Below are 23,815 nucleotides of genomic sequence, written 5' to 3' on the forward strand. Positions count from 1 at the left end.
AGAATTCCAGAAATCCACTGAGGCCAGTTTAGTGTTCCCTCTTCGTTTTGAAAGTTCCCCCAGAGAAGCAGACTCTGCAACAAGGATTCAAAGACAACTAGCTTATTTGGGAGGTGAAGGAAAGCACCAGCAGGGTGTTGGACTTCTCCATGGTTCACTGTTTCTGCATACCTGCCAGGAGAGACACTGACTGCCCTTTTTGCAAACAGTACTCACAAAGGTGATTATGCTAGTGAGTAGCCTCAGAGGACAGAGGCAGAGCAGGAGCTCCCGCCTAGCAGTTGACACACGATCAGAGGTATTTGGGTTTGAAACAGCTCTGGCTCCTGATTATAGCTTCCTGCCAATGCAGATATGGCAAGACAAGCAGCAGCTGATGGCTCAAGTATTTGGGTCCATGCCACCCCACTGGGAAACTGGATTAAGTTTCTGGCTCCCAGCTTTAGCTCAAGTGGTTATGGGCATTTGAGGAGTGAATCAGCAGATGAGGGAACATTTCTATTTTTTAAAAAGAAGATAAATGTGGTGTCTTTCTCCAAGCAAAGATTCTTTTTTAATATACTGTCCAGTACAACAAGAAATCATTTACTGGGAAGGTAAAGGATCCAAATCCCCTAAACTCAAGGTTCTTGTGTATAGCGCAACCCACCTGGCCTTTATTGCATCATCTGTGGAAAATGGGGTGCTGGGAAGTGGTGTGAGAAAATACTGACGCTCTGTCTACTGCTGTTACCATGAACAATGATCTGCTCTTTACTTTAAAAAATTATTTGAAAAGAAGATAGACAGAAAGAGGTCTTCCATTCTCGTTTTTCTCTCTAAATGCCTACAACAGCTGGGTTGAGCCAGCCTGAAATCAGGAGACAGGAAATGCAACCCTGGTTTCCCATGTGGGTGACAGAAACCCAACTATTTGGGCCATCACCTGCTGTACATTGGCAGGAAGCATGAGTTTGGAGCAGAGGTGGAACTCTGCTCAACGATGCAGGCATCCCAAATACCTTGATGGCTATATCATTCATCCCATTCTACCTTTCTTAATTGGTAGTTTATTGCCATCTGCCACCTGTTGGCTTGCAACTCAGATAAATCTTAGCCATTACATTCTTAACACAGAGAAGAGAGGAAGTGAGACCAGAAAGGAAAGGAAGCCGAAACAGGCATATTAGTAGCAGGCTCTTGCCACAGGTAACTGAAAATCAGTTCAGAACACACCTCAACAGTTGTCCTACCCAAGACTGAGGAACACAGGACAGGAATCTGCTAACTTCTTGGCCCCACTGACTCATGACTGCTGCAGGGGGTCAGTTCCCTGGCACTGCTGGTTATTTACTGACCTGGCCTCTGCATCATAGAAAGCACTGGGCTGCTGGCTGGGAACCTGAGTGCTGCTTGGTCCCCATCACACTGTGAGCTCCAAGGAAGCAGGGCCTTTGAGCACTGCCCACCTCCACCTCTGCCTAGCACAGTGCCCCACAGGCAGTAATCAAATGTATACCCACGGGCTTTCTTCCACTTGGCTATAAGCTCTACAGGGGCTGAGCCTGTGTCTGGTTTTTTTTTTTTTTTTTTTTTTTCACATCCCAGCACCATGACACCATGGCTGTCAGCAAATATTCACTGAAGTGTTTGTTGCATGAATGAATGAAAGATGCAAATAAGCTTTCAAAATAAACAAAATCCAGGACTAGAATGAACATCTGTGACTTAAAAAAGAGTATTTATCCCAAACCAGCACCAAGTTCACTTGATAGGAAGCTATCAGTGACACCCCCAGGTAATAAGAACAAGACACACTCTCCAGTTATTACCATTTTTCACTATTATCTTGAAAGTCTTAGCCAAGCTATAAAACAAACAAAAAAACTAATTAAGAGCTAGAACTATTATAACAAAGATAATTTTGTCATTTTCAGTGGTAAAATGTCAATGTATAACATCCAAGAGAAGCAACAAATAGCAAATCCTGTAGGAGAATCCAAAAGGATGGTCAGATATAAAATAAATGCATACAGGGGCTGGCATTGTGGTATAGCTAGCTAAGCCTCTGCCTGTCATCCTAGCATCTCATACTGGAATGCTGGATCCAATCCAGCTGCCTACTAACCTACCCGGAAAGGTAGTAGAAGATGGCCCAAGTATTTGGGGCCCTGCCACTCAGATATGCTCCTGGCTTCAGCTTGACATAGCCCTGACTGTTAAGGATCAGATGAAAGACCTTAAAAATAGGGTAAGTGTAGGCCCTGCGCAGTAGCCTAGTGACTAGTCTTTGCCTTGACCATGCTGGGATGCCATATGGGTGCCGGTTCTATTCCCAGTGGCCCTGCTTTCCATTTAGCAACCTGTTTGTGGCCTGGGAAGGCAGCTGAGGACAGCCCAAAGCCTTGGTACCTTACACCCATGTAGGAGACCCAGAAGAGGCTTCTAGCTTTAGATTGGTGCAGCTTCAGCCTTTGCAGTCACTTGAGGAGTGAATCATCAGACAGAAGATTTTCCTCTCTGTAAACCTGACTTTCCAATAAGAATAAATGAATATTAAAAAATAGAATAAGTGCATACAATCAAATGATTCATCCACACACACTAGCAAGAACAGTTTAGACCATCTCTAAATGACAGCTAACAAGACAGGCATCTGAGACCAGATGAGCAGGAAAGCTCACTTTTCACAGAGGCCTGGGCCTGCCATAGCTGGAGGGAAATGAGACGTAGGGGACTGAAAACCATCTTCCTATTGGCTATGATTAACCTCCTACCTTTCTCCCACTTAAGCTCCTCCAGGGCTCCTAAGCCAGGTCCTGACGCCCTCCCTTGAACTGGTCGCTCTGCACAGTACAATGTGCTGGGTCCATTTCCTGAGACATAGCAAAATCAAGTGTATGGCAGCACTATATTCCTGGGGAGAGACTGGAGCAGATGCTAGGGGAAAAAGAGGGCAGCCAGAAGGCACTGGGGCTCAGAGCCTCGTGAGGTTGAGGCAACCTCTCTGTCCCCTCTCCAAGGCAAGGGCTCTGCAAAGAGGGGTGAGTTGGGTCTGGGGACATTTCATGATGGAGCAACGCCCAGTAAACCTGAGTATTCACCAAGCTTTGTCTGGCCCACCCCTCACTCTGCCAAACACAGCCCAGACCTGGCACATAGATGAGGGACACTGGAAGCAAACAAAACTGGAATGGTAAACACCACGGGGTCCAATCTTCCCAACAGTGCAGCACCCTGGTCTTCTCAGGCCTGGCTGGCCTTCACAGCAGGAGCGGGGTTCAGGGCAGTGGCTCCCTCTCCCAAGGCCCACCCTAAGTGGGACTGGTGAAGTCTGAAGGGCTGGGCAGGCCTGGCTGCAACTCCAGCTGCCTCAGCCTGGAAAATTCTCCACTCAAGCCTAGAGCTGAAGGGGCCAATTGTAGCATTTCTGAGTGTAACAATGAAGGGATGGGAGCCTGATGGGAGATGAGGGACAGGGAAAAGTTTCAGGGGTCAAACAGCAGGGAGAGATCTGAGTGGAATTTAGAAGGCTTTGATGGCTGGGAGAGGAAGGGAGGGAAAGAGGGAGAGGACAGTCGAAGGAAAGGTATGGTTGTATGGGAAATCCCAGGGAGGGGTCGGTAAAGTTTGGGAGGACCCTATGGTTGATCTCTACATGGATTTGCTGAGATAAACCACCAGCTTTTTTATTTTATCTTATTTTATTTTATTTTTAAGGATTTATTTATTTTTATTGCAAAGTCAGACATACAGAGAGGAGGAGAGACAAAGAGGAAGATCTTCCATCCGATCATTCACTCCCCAAGTGAGCTCAATGGCCGGTGCTGTGCCAATCCGAACCTGGGAACGAGGAACCTCTTCCGGGTCTCCCACACTGGTGCAGGGTCCCAAGGCGTTGGGCCGTCCTTGACTGTTTTCCCCAGGCCACAAGCAGGGAGCTGAATGGGAAGTGGAGCTGCTGGGATTAGAACCGGCACCTATATGGGATCCCAGCGCATTCAAGGCAAGGACCTCAGCCGCTAGGCCACTGCACCAGGCCCTGAATCACCAGCTTTACCACAGGTCAATGGAGTGGGGTCCGTGGGGGTTGCCAAGCCCCAGATACCAAGTCAGAAAGGACAGTCATGGATATGGTACTCAGGTCTGACTCATTTCCCTTCCAGATCTTTCCCAATTTGCTGTGTGACACTGGGTGAATCATATACCTTCTCTGGTCTTCAGTCTTTTCCACAGCTCATGGCTGAGCCTCTAAGACAGGGTGATGACAACACACACACACACTGTCCTGATCTACTTTCCAGGGCCTGGTGTTTCCCAAGCAAGAGGGTCTGTACAGACACCTGTATTGATAGGTGTGGACCCAAGTGCTCACATCCCTCTCACCCTGTACTTGTGGGCGCCTATGTAGGGATGTACAGGTCTCTGACACGCATGTGTGATACAGCTTGACCTCCTCACCGTCGGATGACTCCCATGACTCCCCATCACTGACCAAAGGCAGTCCTGGGGACCAGCCATTTACTGGGGGCCCAAGTCCACAGGTTTCCGAAGTGCAAGCCCTACCCCATTCCCCAAAACCATCCACTTGGTGGGTACAGATTACCATTGGTTCTCAGAAGTGATTGTGGGTGAACACTGGGCTTAGGGAAGAGGGGCAGGCTCAGGACAGATGAGAGCTTCACAAGTTTGGAGAGGTGGTCTCAGCCCTTAGCAACCACAGAATACCTCACAGAGGATGTTGTCAGGAGACAGGGACTCATCCTAGATGCTGTGTCCTCACCTGACCCTGAGTCTTGCCCCACCCAGGGAGCCCAGAGTGAAGCTGAAGTGCTGGGCTCTTGCTGTGACTCAGCGGAAGACAGAAGAGGAGGGGAGGTTGATGCTGGGGACCGAGGGTTTTGCTTCTCATTTCACTCTTTCCAAAGCACAGTCAGTTCCCAGAAATGGAGGTACCCAGAACCAGAGACACTCTGAGTTTCAGGGGCACCGGGTCTCCCAGTCTTCCCACCTCTGGAGGCACTGCCCAGGGTCTAGGGAAGCCCCTGGCCCATGTCACCTGCTTCAGGCTTTCTCTCTTGCTCCGACAAAAGGCTGAGTGTGGGTGGGGGTTATGGAACCTGGGAGTTCTTAGGGGTAAGTGACTCAGATTCACTTGCTGTGACAGGTGCTAGGTGAGAGGAGGTCCCGTTTGAGGGACTGGAGCAGGCAGGGCAGGCTTTCCAGGAGGAAGTGGTCACGGGAGGGGGGTGCCACAGTTTGCCCAGGACCCCCACTATCCATGAGTTCCTTCTTTCTGTTTTCCCTTTCCTTTGCGTTTCCAATTATCAAAAATACCCCAGACTCCAGATTATGACACATTAGAGTGTGTGCTCAGAGAACAGGGCTTGTGCTGAGTTGGGAACAGGGCTGCTCCTGCTGTCCCTGTCCATCAAAGACATGGCGAGGTGGGCTATGCAGACATTGTTAACCTCACAGAACAGCAGGATCAAGCTGGGGTTCTCACTGCCAAGGCCAAACACAGCAAGTTAACCATATGCTAAGGCCAACAGAAGGCTGAAGCTCCCAGCTGAGCTCTAAGTTGCACGATTACGTTCATTCTGTTGGCTTCGATGGACTTTATGTTAAGAAAGAATCTGAATTTGTAAAATATGCCAGTCAGCTGCTGCTTTTATCGTGTAAGAATCTAAGTTCATGGAAAATACGCATTATCTTTCAACTTCATTTTTCCACGAACCTTTTGAAGTTCCCTTGTATCTGAGTTCCGCACGAAACCTGGTTTCAAAGAACAAGCTGCCTTCTCCAGGGGTCTGGGGTTGGGGCAAGAGGACTGAGCAGAATGAGGTAAAGCAGTGGGTTTCAGGGCAGGCAGAGTGAGCAGGCAGCCACAGTCAGTTCTTCAGCTGTGGATGACTTCAAGAAGAGCGATGAGGCACAGCAACCTGGTGCCTTTTCCTTGGACCCCAGGCCTAAGGACCTAAAATACAGGACCTCCAGGTGCTGATGGGTACTTAGTCTCCTCATTCACCTGTCAGGCCACCCCACACCCAGAATATGTCAGTCTCATTTTGGAGCAGCTACACTCAATGCCTTCCCCGCTCCATGCCAAGGGCTCTCTGCCTGGCCCCTCTGTGAAGGATGTGAAGGTTGGATGGCAGGAAGTTTGTCCTGAGTCTGGTACTTTCTGTTTGGGTTACCACTTTGTTTTGTCCTGGAAGTTCATGTCAGCTCTGGGAGAACCCTAACCAACTGCTGGGCCCCCTCTAGGGCTTCAGTTGGCTTCTGCAGCCTGCTCACCCTCTCCTGGCTGATGTCAGAGGATGAGCTTCAAACCACACTGTGGCCACTTGCTGGCTGTGATCTTGGCAGACTAAGCCTCACTCTCTTCATCTCAGCACAGTAAACAGAGGACAGTGTCCATAATGCACCTACAGGAGGACTAATGACAATGAGTGGCACCCACTTGGGTGCAGGATATGCCAGATGCCCGGCTGCTGTTGCTGGTGTTCAGACCAGGAGGGTGGTCTTCCTGACTCCACCTTAAAGGCTCGGATTGGGCTATAGTCCCAGATGGACACTTACGGATCTGGGATGTTCTCAGGACTTACTTCCTATACTTCCAAACTCACTCAGTCACTGTCCCTAGCACTCGAGTCTCCAACTCATGGTCCCTGCCCCATCACGGTTCTGGCCACCCCACAACCTACTCTCAGTAATGCCTGTGAACTGATTTTGTTCCAGAATGCCTGATGCCACCAGCATAGTCCCTAGCCACCTCCAGCCCCTCGCTAGGTATAGCCTCCTGCCCCAACCAGCAAGAAATTTCTCAGTGCCTATCTGACCTAGGGTGCAAAATCCTGCATTCAGATCTCAGCCCAGGGCACCGCCACTGTCACCTCACCCCTACATATCACTGCCCTCAGGCATCCAGGGCTTGTCCCTGATGTCAGAAACATCCCCATCCTGCAACCTCTTCTCCCTAAGCCTGGTGCGATGACAAAGACTTTTAGGCCTGAGTTCGAATCCCAGATCAGACAACATGTGAGCCAGGTCCTTAGTCTTGCTCAGTTTTAGCTTTCTCATGAGTAAAATGAGAGGTTCTCTGCCTCTACCTTGTGTGATGTCATGAGAGTGATAATAATCTCAAGAGTGGGCATTTGGGGTAGGCAGCAGTTAAGATAACCCTTGGACCCTGGAGTGATAGCTTAGTGGCTAAAGTCCTTACCTTGCATACACCAGATCCCATCTGGGCACCAGTTCATGTCCCAGCTGCTCCACTTCCCATCCAGCTCTCTGTTTGTGGCCTGGGAAAGCAGTCAAGGACAACCCAAAGCTTTGGGACCCTGCACCCACGTGGGAGACCCAGAGGAAGCTCCCAGCTCCTGGCTTTGGATCGACTCGGCTCTGGCCATTGTGGCCACTTGGGGAGTAAACCAGCAGATAGAGGATCTTTATCTCTGTATATCTGTCTTTCCAATAAAAATAAATAAATCTTTTAAAAAGACACCACTTGGGATGCCCACATCCTATACTTGAATGTCTGGGTTCAAGTCCCATCTCAGCTTTCAATTCAAGCTTCCTGCTAATAGGCAGCCTAAGAGGCAGCAAGTGATGGCTGACATGGTTGGGTCCTTGTCATACAAGCTGGGAGACCCAGATGGAGTTCCAGGATCCCAGGTTTGGCCTGTCTCAGATCTGATGACTGAAGACATCTGGGGAATAAAGCAGCAGGTATCTTTCTACCATCCCCTCACTCTGCTTTTCAAACAAGTAAATATAAACAAAAATGAAGGTCTAAAAAAAGGGTATTCCAGAAGCACTTGGCTCAGGGTGCATCATTCAAGTTCCATATTTTATAGGTCCCCCTGCTTGGTTTGTCCCCTGGGAACCCAGCACAAGGCAGGGCTAAGGAGTCTGAGGTCCTGGCCTTATGCTGCACATGCTTCAGGGCAAGGGCCTATCAGAGATGCCACTGGGCTTCTAGAAAGTCCTCCAGAGATGGCCCTGGCAGCCCCTGCTCCTGCTCTGAGTACCTAAAGGACCTCTGGCCAGAGCTCTGGAAGGGGAGCCCAGGACTGTGCCAGCCTCAGTCTCTGACAGTCAGATGGGCATCAGAGGCAGCCTTGTCTTCCCTTCCGGTCCAGCTGTGCCACCTGAACCATGCCTGCACCCTTCTGAGCTTCTGTGTCCTCAACAGGGAGATGATTCAAAACCCAGTCTGTAGTTGTGTGTGCAATTTAAAATGAATAAATGCAAAGCAGCTGCTTGGAGTCCAGGGCTCAGCAGGAGCTCAAGAGGCAGGGAGGAGGCGAGAGACCTGGCAGGCAGTCTGGGTCATTCCCTCATCTTCAAGATCTGAGGGCAAGCAAGGCTCCATCTGTGCTAGCTTGGGATTTGCTGTCCTCGCCCACGTAGCTCAGCGTCACGCTGACTTCCAAGAATGACACAGGGATTTGGCTGACTCTCCTAGCAGGCAGGACTGTTCCTAGAAAGACAGGGTGGGGGTCTTCAGCTGGCAGGGGAAGGACTGCTAGCTAAGAGCAACAGGAGAGATGTGAGTTCAAACCTCACCCCTACCCTTGCTGTGCCTCAATTTCCTCATCTGTAGCACAGGGACTTCTATGGTGCTTCAAGCTGTAACTATCCCTCCCTAGGTTCAAAAGATGGGTTATCTGACTTTTCTCTTCTCCATTGCCCCAAAAGGGGCAATAGGGTTGTGTCTCTGCTGTAAGCAGGCACAGTCTCTGGAGGAGATCCAATCCCTGGGCAAGGGATTCCCTGGCTAGACCTGCTTACCATGGGCATGGATACTCTGAGCCATCTTACTCCCCCTTCCATCATGGCTGGGGCCAGGGAAAGATCAGCCCAGTCCAGGTCTCCCAGGTAGGCCAAGCTGGGCTTCCCTTGCACCTCTCTGTGAGAACTATAATAATGGCCTTTCCTGGCCATTTTCCTGCAGAACAGGACAGGGGCAGGAAGTAGGTGGTTGTGTGTGGTGGGTGGAGGGGGTGGTCTTTAGGAAAAAACAATCTTAAAGTGTTTGAAGCTCTTAGATTTCTAATTTTTGGTTTTAAGATCAAAGATGCCTTAAGAGCCTTTCCAAATACCTCAGGTGTCAGTAGCTAGGGCACACAGCCAGTTTCCATAGGGAGGAAGGTGTTAACTTCATTCTTACAGCTATCAGGCTTGAGATGGTTCCCAGCTCTGTACATACCCAAGCTATAGTTAAGCTATCAAAGGTGACCTCAGCCATGAACCTGAGGGCTTCAGGGACCAGAACTCTAGGCTTAGAAGCTCCAGTTTAAAAAGGACTGTGGAAACAATGGAGATTGAGAATACTGGACCAGGGGTCAGGAGGCAAGGGTTGCTTGACTTTGTGTAGCCTCTTTTCTCTAGGAAATGGGGTGGGGTAGAGATGGGGCGAACTCAGGGACTGGGCCTGAGTCTTAGCATAACCTACCCCTTCTAGGACAAAGTGTATCTGGAGGATTTGGGGCCAAGATGGTCCTTTGACTCAAGTGTCCAGATGGGTTGACCTCTGGTTCTCAGCTCTCAAACCTAGCACGAGACTCCTGGTGAGCCTTCCAGAAATTCTCCCTGTTACTCCTAGGTGAGGCCTGTGGCTTCATGAGGTGGCCTCTTATTCTGCAGGAAAATGGTTGGGAAAGACCAATATTATGGTTCCCATAGAGCAGGAGGCCAAGGGAACCCAGCTGACCTCCCTGAGAGCCCTGGACTGGCTTCAGCCAGGTGAAATGGTGCCTCCAGAACCCTTACATACCACTCATTTAGGAGAGGGCTAGCCTAGACAGGGACAGGGCCAAAAGCACCCATTTCTGCTCTGGAGTCCAAGGGCTAAGGGCCCCATGGATGACACAATTCTATCCCAGTAACAGAATGGTGACCCAACCCTACCACATCCCATAGCAAAAGCCAGGTGGCTTGGTGACTTGGAGGGAGTTCAACCCCTCCACAGTTTATAAAAGGGGTCAGGTCAAAGACAGGGGCTGCTGGGTTCACATCACAGACAAGGTACCTGGATCAGCCTCTCTCCAGGATTCACTCTAGTCAGTTTTCCAGTCCTTTTACTCTCAGAAAGGGTCAGCTCTCCAGCAATAGTCAGACTTGAGGACAGGGAACTTGGGCAAACCAGGACTCCAAGCTGAGGGTGGTCTCTTCCTGGCCCATCACCCTCTGACAAGAAGTATTCAAGGCACTGTATTATGTGTCTTAGAATCCTTACAACCTCTGCTCATTTCCACATCAAATTTCAAAACCAGTGTTTGTTATAGAAACACTCTATCTTGGGCACAAACACCTGGATTAGCTTCAATAAGGATGCAGGAACAAATGACCACACAGCTAGTGGCTGAAAACCAAATGAAGGGCCAGTGCCATGGCTCAAGTGGCTAATTCTCTGACGTGTAGCATTAGGATCCCTTATGGGCACCAGTTCATGTCCCGGCTGCTCCACTTCTCATCCAGCTCCCTGCTTATAGCCTGGGAAAGCAGTAGAGATTGGCCAAAAGCCTTAGGACCCTGAACCCACATGGGAGATCCAGAGGAGCCTCCTGGCTTCGGATTAGCTCAGTTCCAATAGTTAAAGCCATTTGGGGATTGAACCAGCAAATGGAAAAATCTTTCTGTCTCTCCTTCTCTGGCACAGTGGCCTAGCGGCTGAAGTCCTCACCTTGAACGTGCCCTGGGATCCCATATGGGCGCCAGTTCTAATCCCGGCAGCTCCACTTTCCATCCAGCTCCCTGCTTGTGGCCTGGGAAAGCAGTCTAGGACGGCCCAAAGCCTTTGGACCCTGCACCCACGTGGAGGACCTGGAGGAGATTCCTGGCTCCTGGCTTTGGATGGGCGCAACACCAGCCATTGCGGCTGCTTGGGGAATGAATCATCAGGCAGAGGATCTTCCTCTCTGTCTCTCCTCTTCTCTGTATATCTGACTTTGCAATAAAAATAAAAAAAATTTTTGAAAAATCTTCCTTTCCAATAAAAATAAATAAATGTTAAGAAAAAAACAGGCAGGGCCCGGCACCGTGGCCTAGCGGCTAAAGTCCTCGCCTTGAACGCGCCGGGATCCCATATAGTTGCTGGTTCTAATCCCGGCGGCCCCGCTTCCCATTCAGCTCCCTGCTTGTGGCCTGGGGAAAACAGTCAAGGACGGCCCAACGCCTTGGGACCCTGCACCAGTGTGGGAGACCCCGAAGAGCTCCTGGCTCCCGGCTTCGGATCGGCACAGTACCGGCCATTGCGCTCACTTGGGGGTGAACCATCGGACGGAAGATCTTCCTCTTTGTCTCTCCTCCTCTCTGTATGTCTGACTTTGCAATAAAAATAAATAAATCTTTAAAAAATAAAGAAAAAACAGGCAAATATATCATCTTACAGTTGGAAGGTCAGGAATTTAAGGTCTCTTTCACTGAGTTCAACAATCAAGGTGTTGGCAGGATGGTCAGTGTTCCCTCCTGAAGTTCTAAGGAAGAGGTGTCTGTCCACTGTCTTGGCTCAGAACCCTTCCTCCAGCAACTGCACCCCTGGGGCTTCCGCTGCCATCCTCAGTCTTCTCTCACCCTGACTGACCTGTCTGCCTCCCTCCCTCTTTTAAAGACCTCTGTGATCACACTGAGTTCATCGGAATAACCCAGGGTAATCTTTGCATCACAGGATCCTAATCACATTGATAAACTCCCTTTTGTCAGAGAAGATAACTTAGTCACAATCTGGGGATTAGGACACAGGCATCCTTGGAGGGCATTAATCTGTTTACCAGAGGATGGATAGGGTTGCTTGCTAGTCCCAAGTCCAGTGTAGGGAGCTTGTCAGGATAGGGGGGTTATCAGGGGGGATCAGACCACTGTTCTAGCCAACACCCTGCTGGGGGATGGTTGGGCCAAGAGCTCCAGGAAATCTGGCGCCTGCCCCTGCTGCCGCCAAGGACAGCCTGTTCTCTCAGCATGGTTGTATGCAGAGATCAAGTGAGCTTGAGCCCTCAAAGTGGCCATGGCTCAGCTCAAACAGCTGCTTAGCTCAGGCAGGAGGCCAGGTCTTCAAAGCTTCCTCTCCCTGGTGACCAAAGTGCATGAGAGCCACTGTCATTCAGATGTGGACTGCGCAAGAAGTTCCAGCCCTGTTCTAGAGAATGCATATACTGCCAGCATATTGGTACAGAGTATGCCGAACTCACAGGGTCTCCAGAGAGATGAATTAGAAGGGCAAATTTGCAAATGCATGGGACACAACATCATCAGAGCTGGAAAAGATGTGGGGTAGTGTCAGGCCAGAACACAGACTCAAGGCAGGTGTTTAAAAGGAGGCAGCATTTGTGCTGGAAATCGAAGGAGGGAATGACTCACACAGTGACAAGGGCATCCTAATTGATGCACTGCCTGGGCCAAAGCAAGGTGTGTGCAAGGAATGGAGGTTACTGTCCAGAGGCTAATGTCCAGGCAGTAGAGAGCAGCAGCCAAGGGGGAATGGAGAAAGACCTGCAGGTCTAGAGGGGTTAGTGGGTTCCCCAGCTCGGGCCAGGAGCCCTCAGGCCTCCCAGAAGTGGGGCCCTGTGTTCTGACAGCAGCCTACTCAGGGCACTAAAGGCTCCAGAGTCCTCTCCTCCTCCATCATTCTTCCTCAGACCAGAACAGAGCAATACCGGGACTGCGCAGGTCATGGTGGGGCCAGGCAAGGGTTTGAGGCAAGAACTGGGAACAGTGATGGTCCAGGCTGGGGCCCAATCAAGTCTGCAGCTATGGTCTTGAAGGTTTCACCCTGCCAGTCCAGTTGGCTAAGACCATTTTCCCAGGGGAGGGGAGGCCCACATTTGCTGAGAAAGAAACTTCCTAGAGGTGGCTCCTGCTCCAGTGACCTCAGCTGCCCCACGCTGTCACTCTCCATCACTGCACTCTAGGGTATCACACCCACATGTTCATGAGGCCCTTCTTCAGCAATGGGCCTGAGGTCAGGAGACTGAAACCATCAAGGGCTGAAATGTTGTTCAGGCCACTGGACAAAGAGGTGGTAGACTGCTATGAGCTCAGCACAACTGTCTTGAGATACCAACACACACATAGGAGCTACTCGGGTAACTGGGAGCAAAACGAGGCTGTGACTTTGTGTTGGCCTTGGACTTAAATGAGCTAGCTTCTTACAGGGAAAGGAGCTGCCTTAGGTCTCACTGCAAGACACAACTCCGGGACTCAGCTCTCCTGGCTCCCACAGAGGATGGTGCCCGTGGGACCACACTGCCTCTGGCAGCAGCACCCTGGGTCAGTCTCAAAAGTGCCAGAATAGGGGCAATGTGTGACAGAAAAAATCTGGTCAGCCACACTCCACAGGACCCTAAGCTCACTCCCATACCCACCAACCCAGAAGTTTCCTGTCAGAAGGATGGACCTCTGGGTGGCCAGAAGGCTGCACATTTGGGTGGCCAAGAAGGCTGGACCTTTGGGTGGCCAGCAGTCTGCACAGACCAGAGCTGGGGTGCCAGTTTTAGATGCTATCTTGGCTTCTCACTACCCCTAACCTCAGCCAGGGGCAGGTAGGCAATCTGAAGCCTCAAAGTTAACTTGGGAAGGGATGTTGGAACTAAAGCTGCAAGATTATAAAGTGAACAGGGACAGATGCTTGACACAGCCGTTGAGACACCCAAATTCCCAGTCAGAGATCCTGGGTCTGTGTGTGTTTCACATCCAGATTCTAGCTACTAATACGCCCGGTGGGACGAAGCAGGGGAAGGCACCTACTGTGGGGGGATGAAGTCAGCCTGTGGAAGTGGGCTGCCAGTGCCAGGCTTGTCATGTTCCTAGGCCCAGAGTGAGTTTTCCTGTGCCTTTTTCCATGCTGTACCCCTACCCTCTTCACCAGGCAGGGTATGCACAGCCACCTTGCTGGGCAGAAGAAAGCTCTCACTCCCAGCACTACCTGGGTACAAGGGGCAGGGAACCACAATCAATACCAGAGACTGGATCACCATTTGTCAGTTTCTCTATACTTTACTGGCCATATTGCTCAATTCCCCCACAGCAAATCCATGAACAGATGCTAAGAATCTGCATTCAGACACACTAACATACAGGAAGCCAGACCAGGAGGCCAGGTCTACTGAGCTCCCAAGCTAAACAGGAGCTGTGCCTGCTCTTAGCTGTCCCAGCAAGAACATCCCAACCTTGTTTCTATCCCAGGCCTCCCAGCAATGTTGAGCATGGGACTCCCAGAACCATGAGAAATGTCCCAAATACTCTGAATCCTAGCAAGTGACTATCCTCCCTGAGCCAGCAAGGCACTGGGGCAGGCTGGGGCCGTGACCAGGCATCGCAGGGCAGCCACGCTATGGCCCAGATCTCCGGATATGCAGGAACCGGGACCTGGGAAGACAAAGATAAAGAGCTGGCTACTGCCTGAGCACCAAGACATATCAAGGAGCAAGGCAGCACACTCCTCTTTGCTAGAGCAGTGGACAGCCTGGAGGGGCATGGGGGCAGAGGGATAGCAGAGCCTCACCTCCCACAGAAGTCCTTGCGCACAGCCATGAGACTGAGGGGCAGGCCAGGCCGGCTCTGAAGCCAGCTGCTGACAAGCTCTGGATGCCTTGGATCCACTTCCAAGAAGATGCTTCTATGTGGGAGAGAAATGGTGCAGCTCAACTGGGCAGGCCTGGGACCTGCACTTTTGGGTTTGCCAGAAGGAGCAGGACAGAGTGAGTGCCAGGGGTGTGCCTGGCACACAATGGGAGGTTTGCCCCATCCATACCCAGAGTCCTTCAGGAGCCAGGGTGCCAGAGACAGGATATGCGTGATGACATCCATACCCTCCTCCCCACCGTCTAGGGCTGCCACATCTTCATAGCTACACAGAACAATAGGAGATGAGAGCCTGTGTGGGGTATCTGAGGGTTCCACCAGAAGGACTCCACAGAACTTGTACTTTACAGAGATGAAAGCCCAAAGACCAGGATGAAGACAGCCCAAAAAGGATGATCACTCCTGCCCACCTACTCCTGCAGGCAGCACCCTGTCAGGCAGGGCCAAGTATGCTTGCTGACTCTCGCTGACTGATAGCCCAGGGCTGCTTCGGCTCTTGGTCTGGGAAGGTCTGGAACTGGTCCTGACTACTCCCCTGAGAACTCAGAAAGTAGAGCACACACCCAGACCCGCACTGCTGCTGCCCTGTCTGGGGCCCCCCTGGCTAACCCTGGTTCTCAGCCCCTGTGTGAGAACATGATGACCAAATACTTGGCTGGAGCAGTTTTAATTTCAACTTTGTGGGGAAGCTCCCCTGCAGCCTGAAGCAGGCCCTTCCCTTCTCTGGACCTCAGCCTTATGTAAAACGATGCACCCATCTACAAGTCTGTACTGCAGCAGCAGCTATAGAACCACCAAAGCCCTCCCCAGCGCCCCACCTAGCACCACTGCTTTCCTGCAGAGGCTCAGTGAGGCAAAGCGGCTGCCTAGGAGTTGACTCGGGAGGCAGCAGCTGAGCCCAGGCATGACTGTGACCTCCATCAGGTATCCTCTCAACACTGCTGCCTCTTGCCATTCCTGCCCCTTTGTACTCCGAGTCCTCCAGACCAGGTGGGCCTGCTGGACAGACCAATCCTGTCAGGCCTTCTCAGGCCTGCCCCCCATCCCACTCCCAAGCACCTGCGAATCTCTGGGGCCAGCTGTTCCATGTCCTGGTGGAAGATGTAGGGAGGGTTGCTGACGATGAGGTCCACAGGGCCCCAGGGTAGAAGGTGTGTCCAGCTCCCCTCTGTGGTCAAAGAAGCAGACACAGAGCACAAGCTGGTCCACTAGGAAGGAGACTATGTCAGCTCCACTGGCTACCCCCTTGGGCACTCCCTCCATGCAAGCCACCCCTTGGGCCTGTCTCTGACCTCATGAGACTTGCTAGGAGATCAATGCCCAGAGTCCCTTAACCAGAAGCTTAGCCACAACTGCACATGATGGAACAGGGAAATCCTGCACCTAGAATAACCTTGCCCTCTCTTCTTCCTATCAAAAACCTCATTCTTCAGCAATACTAGGTTCACATGCCACCTCCAGGAAGTCCTCTCTGATTACCTGACAAAAGCTTCTTTCCTCCACTTCCCCCTGGCCTTATCATACTTTGCCCTAGAGCCAGCCTCATCTGAGAGGACACAGAGAGTAGGCCTGGCCTCCATGAGTCCATCCTGATGGCCATTTAACAGCTCTACCTGGACCAGATGCCACACCAGGTCTATCAAACTCCCTGGAGTGGGCACATGAAGTTCAATGACCTCACGGGTAATGGGATGGAGCCAGAGCCGGAGCTGGAATCCTGAGGACCCTGCCCAGGCTGAGGCTGAGGGGCTGCATCTGGATCATGCCTTCCTGGGCCAGGTGGGTGCAGGGGGCACTCAAGGATTTTGGTCCCAAAGGCTTTCTATTGAGCCTCTGCTCATCCCTTGACAACAAGCAAACACATGTGAGATACACTGGTGATGGGGGATTTGTTGTCAGCCAAGGAGACAACAGTCACTTGTCCATGCTCAGCAAGGGCTATTCTCAGATGCTATGTGTGTCAGCAGAAGAGGGGCAGGTGAAAGGCTCTCTCCCCATTCCCAGCATGGTCCCCACCAGCATGGAGGAACTCTATTCTAGGGACAATAGGAGGTGGGGTGGAGGGAAGATACCTAAGGTCACATCAAGGCGGACGATCCGAATCCTGTCCTGCAACTGAAGCCTGCAGAGATGAGGGGGAGGAATAAGCACGGGGGGCAGATGCCTGTCCTTGCCTACAGGGACCAGGGGTTGGAGGGACAATGAACCAGTCTCAGACGTGCAAGACACCATGCCCATCACTCATTCATAACCCTATGGGACAGTTGCCAGGCCACCCCCATTTCCTCCCCACTTAGGAATGAAAGCAGACACTAGTGGACTTGATACTTGAATAAGGATCAAGTTGAGGCCTTACAGTCCAAGTCTTCTGCCCTGGCTCCCCCACCAAGCCCACCTACCTCTGAGCATTCTTGTGGGTCAGACGGATGGCAGCCTCCCCCTGATCCACAGCAATGACTTGGCTCTGCCCCAAGAAGAAATGAAGGGTGCATGGGAGGCTGAGTGTCCCAAAGCAGCAGTCCTGGGGATCCTCCTCACACACCCCCAACCACTGCAGAGGAAGGAGACAGCCAACAGCCTCTTCCTCTCTACAACCAAGGTTGAGCCAGACAGATGGGAAGTGGAGGGGAGACTGTGACCATGAAGAACTGGCACAGCCCTATCCTCCATCCTCTGGTCATTCCCCTCAAATGTTTCCAGTGAACAAGCGGGATGAAAGCCAAGAAAAGGAGAGTGTCAATCCAGTCTGGCCAGGGAGGAGTAACGGGATGTGGCAGGGCTTACCTCTGGCAGCAGGCTCAGTAGGCTGAGAGCAATGGCTCCGGATCCACAGCCCACTTCCAGAATGAGGGGGCCACCCTGGGCTCTTGTCACACATGGACTCTGGGGTACCTCCTCCAGTACCCACTCAACCAGTTCCTATGACAGAGATACAGATCAGAGTTAGCCCTTGTGCAGGTGTAGAAAGGGGGAGGCCAAAGTCAGGCTTGCCTTCATATCAGCTGGAGCCAGGGGCAGGTTCCCTTGCCACTCCATGCCTCGGTTTCTCCATCTGTAATCCGAAGCACAGTTGCAGATAACCCAGTTCGTGAAGACTGAACAGAGGCACACTTGTGAGGTACTAACTCCACACCTGTTGCAAGCTAGATGCTCAATAAATGAAGGCCTTACAGACATCCTTCTCTGTACTCACAGAAATGCTAGGAACCACTCTGGATGGAGTACCTGACCATACCTCCCTCTGTTCCTGGTCCTGTTCCCATCAATTGACTTTCCTAGGAGGAAACTGAAGCCCAAGAGTTACAGCTCCCATGGAGCCTGGTCTGTGATACAGTGGTCAAGACTCAGGGGCTGGTGGGGCCCCAGCTTCCTCACAGGGCTGAGCTAGGGAGTACCAAAGGATGCTCCTGGACTGAAGGAAGAGACAGGGTGGGCTGTGACACACACACAGCATAGGGTAAACGCCATAGATGGAGTGGGAAGTACCTGACTGCACTGTTTAGCTGGTGGCAGGAAGACACTTTCAGATATTCTCACTACGAAACAACACAGTCTTAAGGTTCACCTGTCCATTTGCTGGGGGCAGTTTCTGTGTGTGGGAGCCAGAAAGGGGAATGGTGGAGGGTGGGCACTGCTGTTTCTTTTTTTTTTTTAAAGATTTATTCATTTTATTACAGCCAGATATACACAGAGGAGGAGAGACAGAGAGGAAGATCTTCCGTCCGATGACTCACTCCCCAAGTGAGCCGCAACGGGCCGATGCACGCTGATCCGAAGCCAGGAACCTGGAACCTCTTCCAGGTCTCCCACACGGGTGCAGGGTCCCAATGCATTGGGCCGTCCTCTCCTGCTTTCCCAGGCCACAAGCAGGGAGCTGGATGGGAAGTGGAGCTGCCGGGATTAGAACCGGCGCCCATATGGGATCCCGGGGATTTCAAGGCGAGGACTTTAGCCGCCAGGCCACGCCGCCGGGCCCAAGGCACTGCTGCTTCTAACCAGCAGTGGAGAGGGGACCCACAGAGCCAGGTGTGGAGCAGGGAAAGGGGCAGTGTGGCCCCTTTCTTAAGCCATCCCTTTGGACATGGGCAGAAAGAGTGCTATTAGAGGCTCAGGACTCCTGGGGTCCCACCTTCTGGGCAGGACTGGCTCAGGGAATGGAGCAAATAGGGAGCAAGTGGGGGGTTCCCCTTCTGAAGAGGCCCACCTTCTTCAGAAAGCCCTCCTCTACTCCCCTTCAGGCCTGCCCTGCCACTGCTCTCCCCAAGCCCTGGAGTCCAAGGTCTAGGAGGAGTTTTGTCCACAGTGGAAGGAAGGTTGGGGTCGGCCATCACATGCAACCCACATAGGCGGGACTTGTCCCACAGAGGGGCCTCTTGATTACTTTTCACAAGTTCTGTGGCACCAAGAAGCCATCCTCTGAGTCTCAGGGTGCCAGGCCCACATAAGGCATCAAAGCCACCAGCCAGGCCCAATGCTGCACAGGGCTCCAGGTGACTCAGGCCCATTCTCCATTCAGTTTCTTGTGCTAAGGCCCAAAAGACAGGTCATTCTCCTGGGCCCTTCCAACTCCAGTGGCAAAGTTCAGCCACCCTAAGGGTAGCAAGTTCAAGCCAGGCAGAACTTGGCCAACAGGTCCAATGCTTCCTGTTGCGGTTTCTGGGTGTTCCTTACCAAGGAAGCTACAGCCAGCCCGACACAGGCAGAAATGGCCTACAGGCACTTGCTGTGCAGGTACCACTAGGGACCCCCAGGGCTCATAGCAAGCCAGGCTTTGAGTGCTGGGACCAGCACGGGGTGAGCAGTCCAGGCTGTGGCTGAGAGCCTGCGGTCTCGGTGTTGAGGTCACATGCCCAGCGTCTGACAGGGTGACCCAACTTTGTCAAGGTGTGAGTGTTTCTTGGTTTTCTGGCCACAGATAGACCTTTTCTGGCTGGAGATGACCCCTCTGCCAGCCACACTGGTCAGCCACTTCACAAATATGCCCCTGGCCTCAGACACTACTCACCTCAGCTAGGTGTGAGGCTGGAAGACCACCTCCCTCACCAGTGACCTCTCACTCCACGCCACAGGAGGTTCATCTTGATTGGAGTGAAGCACCCCACCCCCAGCCTGCAGGTGAGCCTTTTGGGCATGGCTACAAGCTAAGCTAGTCACAAGTCCTGGGTATCTCCTGTTAAACACGGGCAGAATCCAAGACCACACTGGGGTGGAGAGTCAGGGATGTGCAAGAAGGTGGGGAGCACCCTGGACTCTGTACCCCTCAAGAGGTTGGCCTAAGCCTCAGCAGGACCTAGGGGCCAGGACCAGCCCAATGAGGATTGCATCTTGTTGGGGTAGCACCAGGAAGGTGATGTTGTCTCCCCCAAACCAATCAACAGACAGAGCACTGGTTCTCCCCACCCTCATACTCTGACAGCCTCCCCACACCAGGCTGGGCCCAGAATGGCTTGTACCTCAGCTTTGGGTTTCCTGCTACACACAGTGGCAGTTCGGAGACTGAGCTGCATTCTCACCCCCCAGGGAAAGCCCCACTCTCCAAGGCACGTGCCACCTGTAACTTCTGCACCCATCCTCAGAAACCACCTGCAGTGGGTGGAGAGATCGCAGCAACACAAGCCCCACCCTCAGCTCTGCACCCGAGCTCCCCACTTCTTGCCACAGGCCACGTCCTCTTGAATTCTTGGTAAGGCGCCCCCTCCCCATGTGGCTTCACACGGGCAAACCTGGCAAGTTCTCAGAAATGTCTGTACAGTTAGTTGAGAACCTGGCCTCTAAACCACACATCCCCTCCCCCTTCCACCCACCCCTCGCAGCAAAGCTGCTCCCCCAGCCCAGACCCACACAACAAATGGGAGGCCACATGGGAACAGGAAACCCACACTCAACACCCGGAAGCCCAGAACAAATGGCTGGTGCCAGCTCTGAGGGGACTCATAAGTCGTCACAACAGCTGCCTTCCCATGTCTTGACCCTTGGCAGTCTCAGGGAATGACAAGCACCTTCCTGCCTAGAGGTAATGTGTTTGGGGGAGTCACAGGGTGGCTACCAAAAAGACTGCAGGTGGCAAGCCACATCCTGCCGTAGGTCTGCACTTCATCCCAGATCACACCAACCTTCAATGGCACAGCTTCACACAAGGAGGCAGGAAGGCCAAGGACTGCCCTCATGTTCCCCTGGAAAGCCCTGTGACTTCAGCAAGACCTCCTGTGCCTGCCCTGACTGCTGGGACAGTAAGGAAAATACAGCCTCCCAAAGGCACGCCATGCAGGATTGCAATCAGCTTACTGGCTAGGGGACTCAGGCTGACACCAGGAGGTGGGCCTGAGCCCTCACAGGAACACTCTGCAGGCCTAGCTATCTTTTTTCCAGAAACATCCTGTCTTATAACACAGTAGCCTCTGGCCTGCCCACCAGGCTCTGCTACTCTCCCTGGCTCCCAGCTCTGCCATCTGTAAGGTCAGGAAGAAGTGTGAGAAGAGCCACAGAACGCATCTCCTTCCAAGATTAGGGTGTCACATCAAGGGACAGCATCCTCAATTCCATCCATTTAGAACCTGACACAGGCAATGACCTGACCAGATTGTAGGCCTGAGAGGACCAAGTCGCAGAATCATTGGTCTGGAGCCCAACCCTCTCAATCGTCTGGATCCAGAGGGGCTGTGATGTGCCCAATGGCACACAGCTCAGAGACAGCTTCTTCATTTCCTCATGCCTCCCAAGATAGCTCCTAGCGAAACGGTAAGGATAAGCTAAGCACTGAGCAGACACAACCCGTCTACGGGCTGGAGCCAGTCCTAGAAGCTGGAACCACAACTTGGGACACAGGGACAACCAATGGGTCCAACAAGAATCTTTTCTTCTTGGTCTCAACAACCCTGCCTGCTAGAATTGCAGTCATGTGGTCCCAGCGCCCCCTGGAGGAAGTCTACAGCAAGACAGAATTCTTGAGCAATACTTTGGTACCCACCTGGCCCTGGCAGTGTGGCTTACCTACCTCTGTCTCCGGACGAGGAATGAACACCGGGGGCATCATCTTCAGACTGAGTCCTCGAAAATCCCACTCGCCAAGGATGTACTGCACGGGCATCCTGCAGAGGGGAAAACCAGGTTGTCATCAGAGCTGGAGCCAGGACCAACAGGACCATGCCAGGTTCAGGGTACCAATTGTGCTTACAGGTGGCAAGATCACATCCCCAAATACCTTGAGATTCCTGCCAAAGTTTGGCCTCCCTCTCGCCACTGCCTTACCCCAATACTTCCAGAGCCCTTGGACGCAGTGGTAATAAAGTTGGACTTCTGATCTCCATGCAGGGCCCTCAGGTCTGACTCACGGGTGCTCACCTTTGCAGTCGGTGGCTACACAGCTCCTGGACACGCCGAAGTTGCCAAGGGGTCAGAGGCTGGGTCCTAAGCACTGGCTTCAGGCTCTGAAACTGTCCCCACAGAGCATATGAGCTGCTGGCCTCCTGGTCCTGAGGCCCTAACCCAGGTTTTATATGTGGACAATACTTCAAACTCCACACTAGGGGATCATTCCTGAACCCCTAGGGCCTGATGTACACACAGTGCTTGTTGGCTGGATGGACAGTTATTTGCCTAAGATATTCATTCAGAAAACTCCCTCCAGTCTAAGCACATGGTGAGTAAGAAAGCCAAATGCCTCTTCCCCCAAAGTCCTCCCTCTTCCATCCTCCTAACAACATAACACTTAACTGTTTTGGCTCCAAGGACATGAGCCACGATGTACTCGCTGGATTCCCGGGCTTCAGGGATGCCTCTCTTCTTAAAGACCTCTGTCCAGTGGCTGACCAGCCCTGTGGCACTCCATAGCCCAGCCAACGGTACATGGGACTGCCCTGAGCTGGATGAAGTCGAGCCCTGCGCACCCCTGATCCTTTCTGGGCAGGACAGCAGCGGCCTCAGCACTCGGCCCCAAAGCTTCATGTCGCAGGGAATGCTTTCCTGAGTGTCCCCGGGGTTCTCAAAGGCCCTTGGTGGTCTCAGCTGCTGACATAGGTAGTGAAAGTGGTGGTCCCTGGCCCCAGCTGGGCAGAGACACAGAGGTCTCCGGTTCCCCCACAACGGCTCTGTTCCTCAGATGTGGCTGCCACCTGGAGGGGGGAAGGGGAAAACTAGCAGAGCAGCTGGATCCCACGCTTGCTTCTGCCACCTCTTGACCCCTTTAAGGAAGGCCCTTTCAGACCCTCACCCAAGCACTAAATTCTTCTGATCTTAGCCAGTTAGGTTTTCTCCAAGTTTTTAACTGAGGAGGACTGAACCTGTAGTTCAATCTCTGCTAATAAACAAGCTGCTGGCAGGTCATGGCATGGGTTTGGAGGTAGGACAGCTCTGCATTTGACCTTGACCTTGGCTAAGTCCTTTACGTAGCCCAGGATAATCACACAGCACATCACACAGAGGGACTCAGAGGCTATTACTAACTACAAAAGACGGGAGACTCATGTCTAGGTAACTTTTGGCCCTCACAAGTGCATGAACTGCCACTGTGTGTTGGAATTTTCCCTTTCATTTAACATAGCATCAGCATTCACAGTCAGCTACACAAATGAACAATGTTATCATCTAAGGGTCACAAGTTTAACTGAAGGTGAAACCCGGTGGTCCCTTTTCTTCCGGAGGGACTAAGGTCCAAACCAGCCACAGGCCACCTCCTCAGAAGCCACAGGCTCCAAGAGGGGAAGCGTCTCGCCCGTGCACAATCCGCTAGAAATGTTCCCTAGGCAGGACAGGAATCCAGGGCAGCACCTGACTCCAGAGGCGCGGTACTCCCTCCCCCCAAGAGGAATCAGGACCCGCAGCCACGGGCGGTCTCCTCAGGGCATGCGGCGCCGCTGAAGACGGAGGTGAGCTCGCCCCTTTCTCCGAGCGTTTCCCGTCTATTCTGTGAGGAACGGGGTCGGTCAGGCCTCCAGGGGTTTACACAGGAGCCCCTTTACCCCAATCCCCCACGCTAACGTAAATCACAGAGGAATTGTCCCAACCCGCCCGGCCGCCCGGAGACAAGCTCTCAGACGTGCATAACCCACACCCTCCTCAGAAACCCCGCTTCCGGACCGGCGCAACCGAGAAACGGCTCGGGTGGACGCCGTTTGCCCCGCTCCAGGGTTCCTAGTGCTGCTGCTGAGTTCCACCACGGAGGTTCCCAACGCAGAACAGGCAGGCGGTGGACTCCACTCCCACCACACCCCGCAGGCGCACAAGCCGGAGAGCGGTGTGTGTGGGGCCCAAG

General features: G+C 52.5%; 1 protein-coding gene across 6 annotated transcripts in view; it reads right to left on the reverse strand.

The window, feature by feature from the left end:
• The window catches only part of HEMK1 (HemK methyltransferase family member 1), a 31,174-nt gene extending 8,660 nt beyond the window's left edge, over positions 1-22,514 (reverse strand). Inside the window, exons 1-10 of one of the 6 annotated variants that reach the window (XM_036497514.2) lie at positions 22,279-22,514; positions 21,907-21,998; positions 21,560-21,653; positions 17,350-17,484; positions 16,965-17,029; positions 16,638-16,687; positions 15,625-15,733; positions 14,735-14,830; positions 14,486-14,596; positions 13,884-14,349 (exon numbers count right to left, since the gene is read on the reverse strand). In XM_036497514.2, coding sequence (XP_036353407.2) covers positions 14,313-14,349; positions 14,486-14,596; positions 14,735-14,830; positions 15,625-15,733; positions 16,638-16,687; positions 16,965-17,029; positions 17,350-17,484; positions 21,560-21,653; positions 21,907-21,998; positions 22,279-22,509 — 1,020 coding nt within the window. In that variant the 5' untranslated portion in view covers positions 22,510-22,514 and the 3' untranslated portion in view covers positions 13,884-14,312. Of the gene's footprint in view, positions 1-13,880; positions 14,350-14,485; positions 14,600-14,734; positions 14,831-15,624; positions 15,734-16,637; positions 16,688-16,964; positions 17,030-17,349; positions 17,485-21,559; positions 21,654-21,906; positions 21,999-22,278 lie in introns of those variants that run through there. The other 5 variants (XM_004581504.4, XM_058678407.1, XM_058678406.1 and 2 more) reach the window with 5 other exon arrangements.
• Positions 22,515-23,815: the final 1,301 nt, after the last annotated feature.

This window comes from Ochotona princeps, chromosome 21, assembly GCF_030435755.1.
Source record: "Ochotona princeps isolate mOchPri1 chromosome 21, mOchPri1.hap1, whole genome shotgun sequence".
Taxonomy (NCBI): domain Eukaryota; kingdom Metazoa; phylum Chordata; class Mammalia; order Lagomorpha; family Ochotonidae; genus Ochotona; species Ochotona princeps.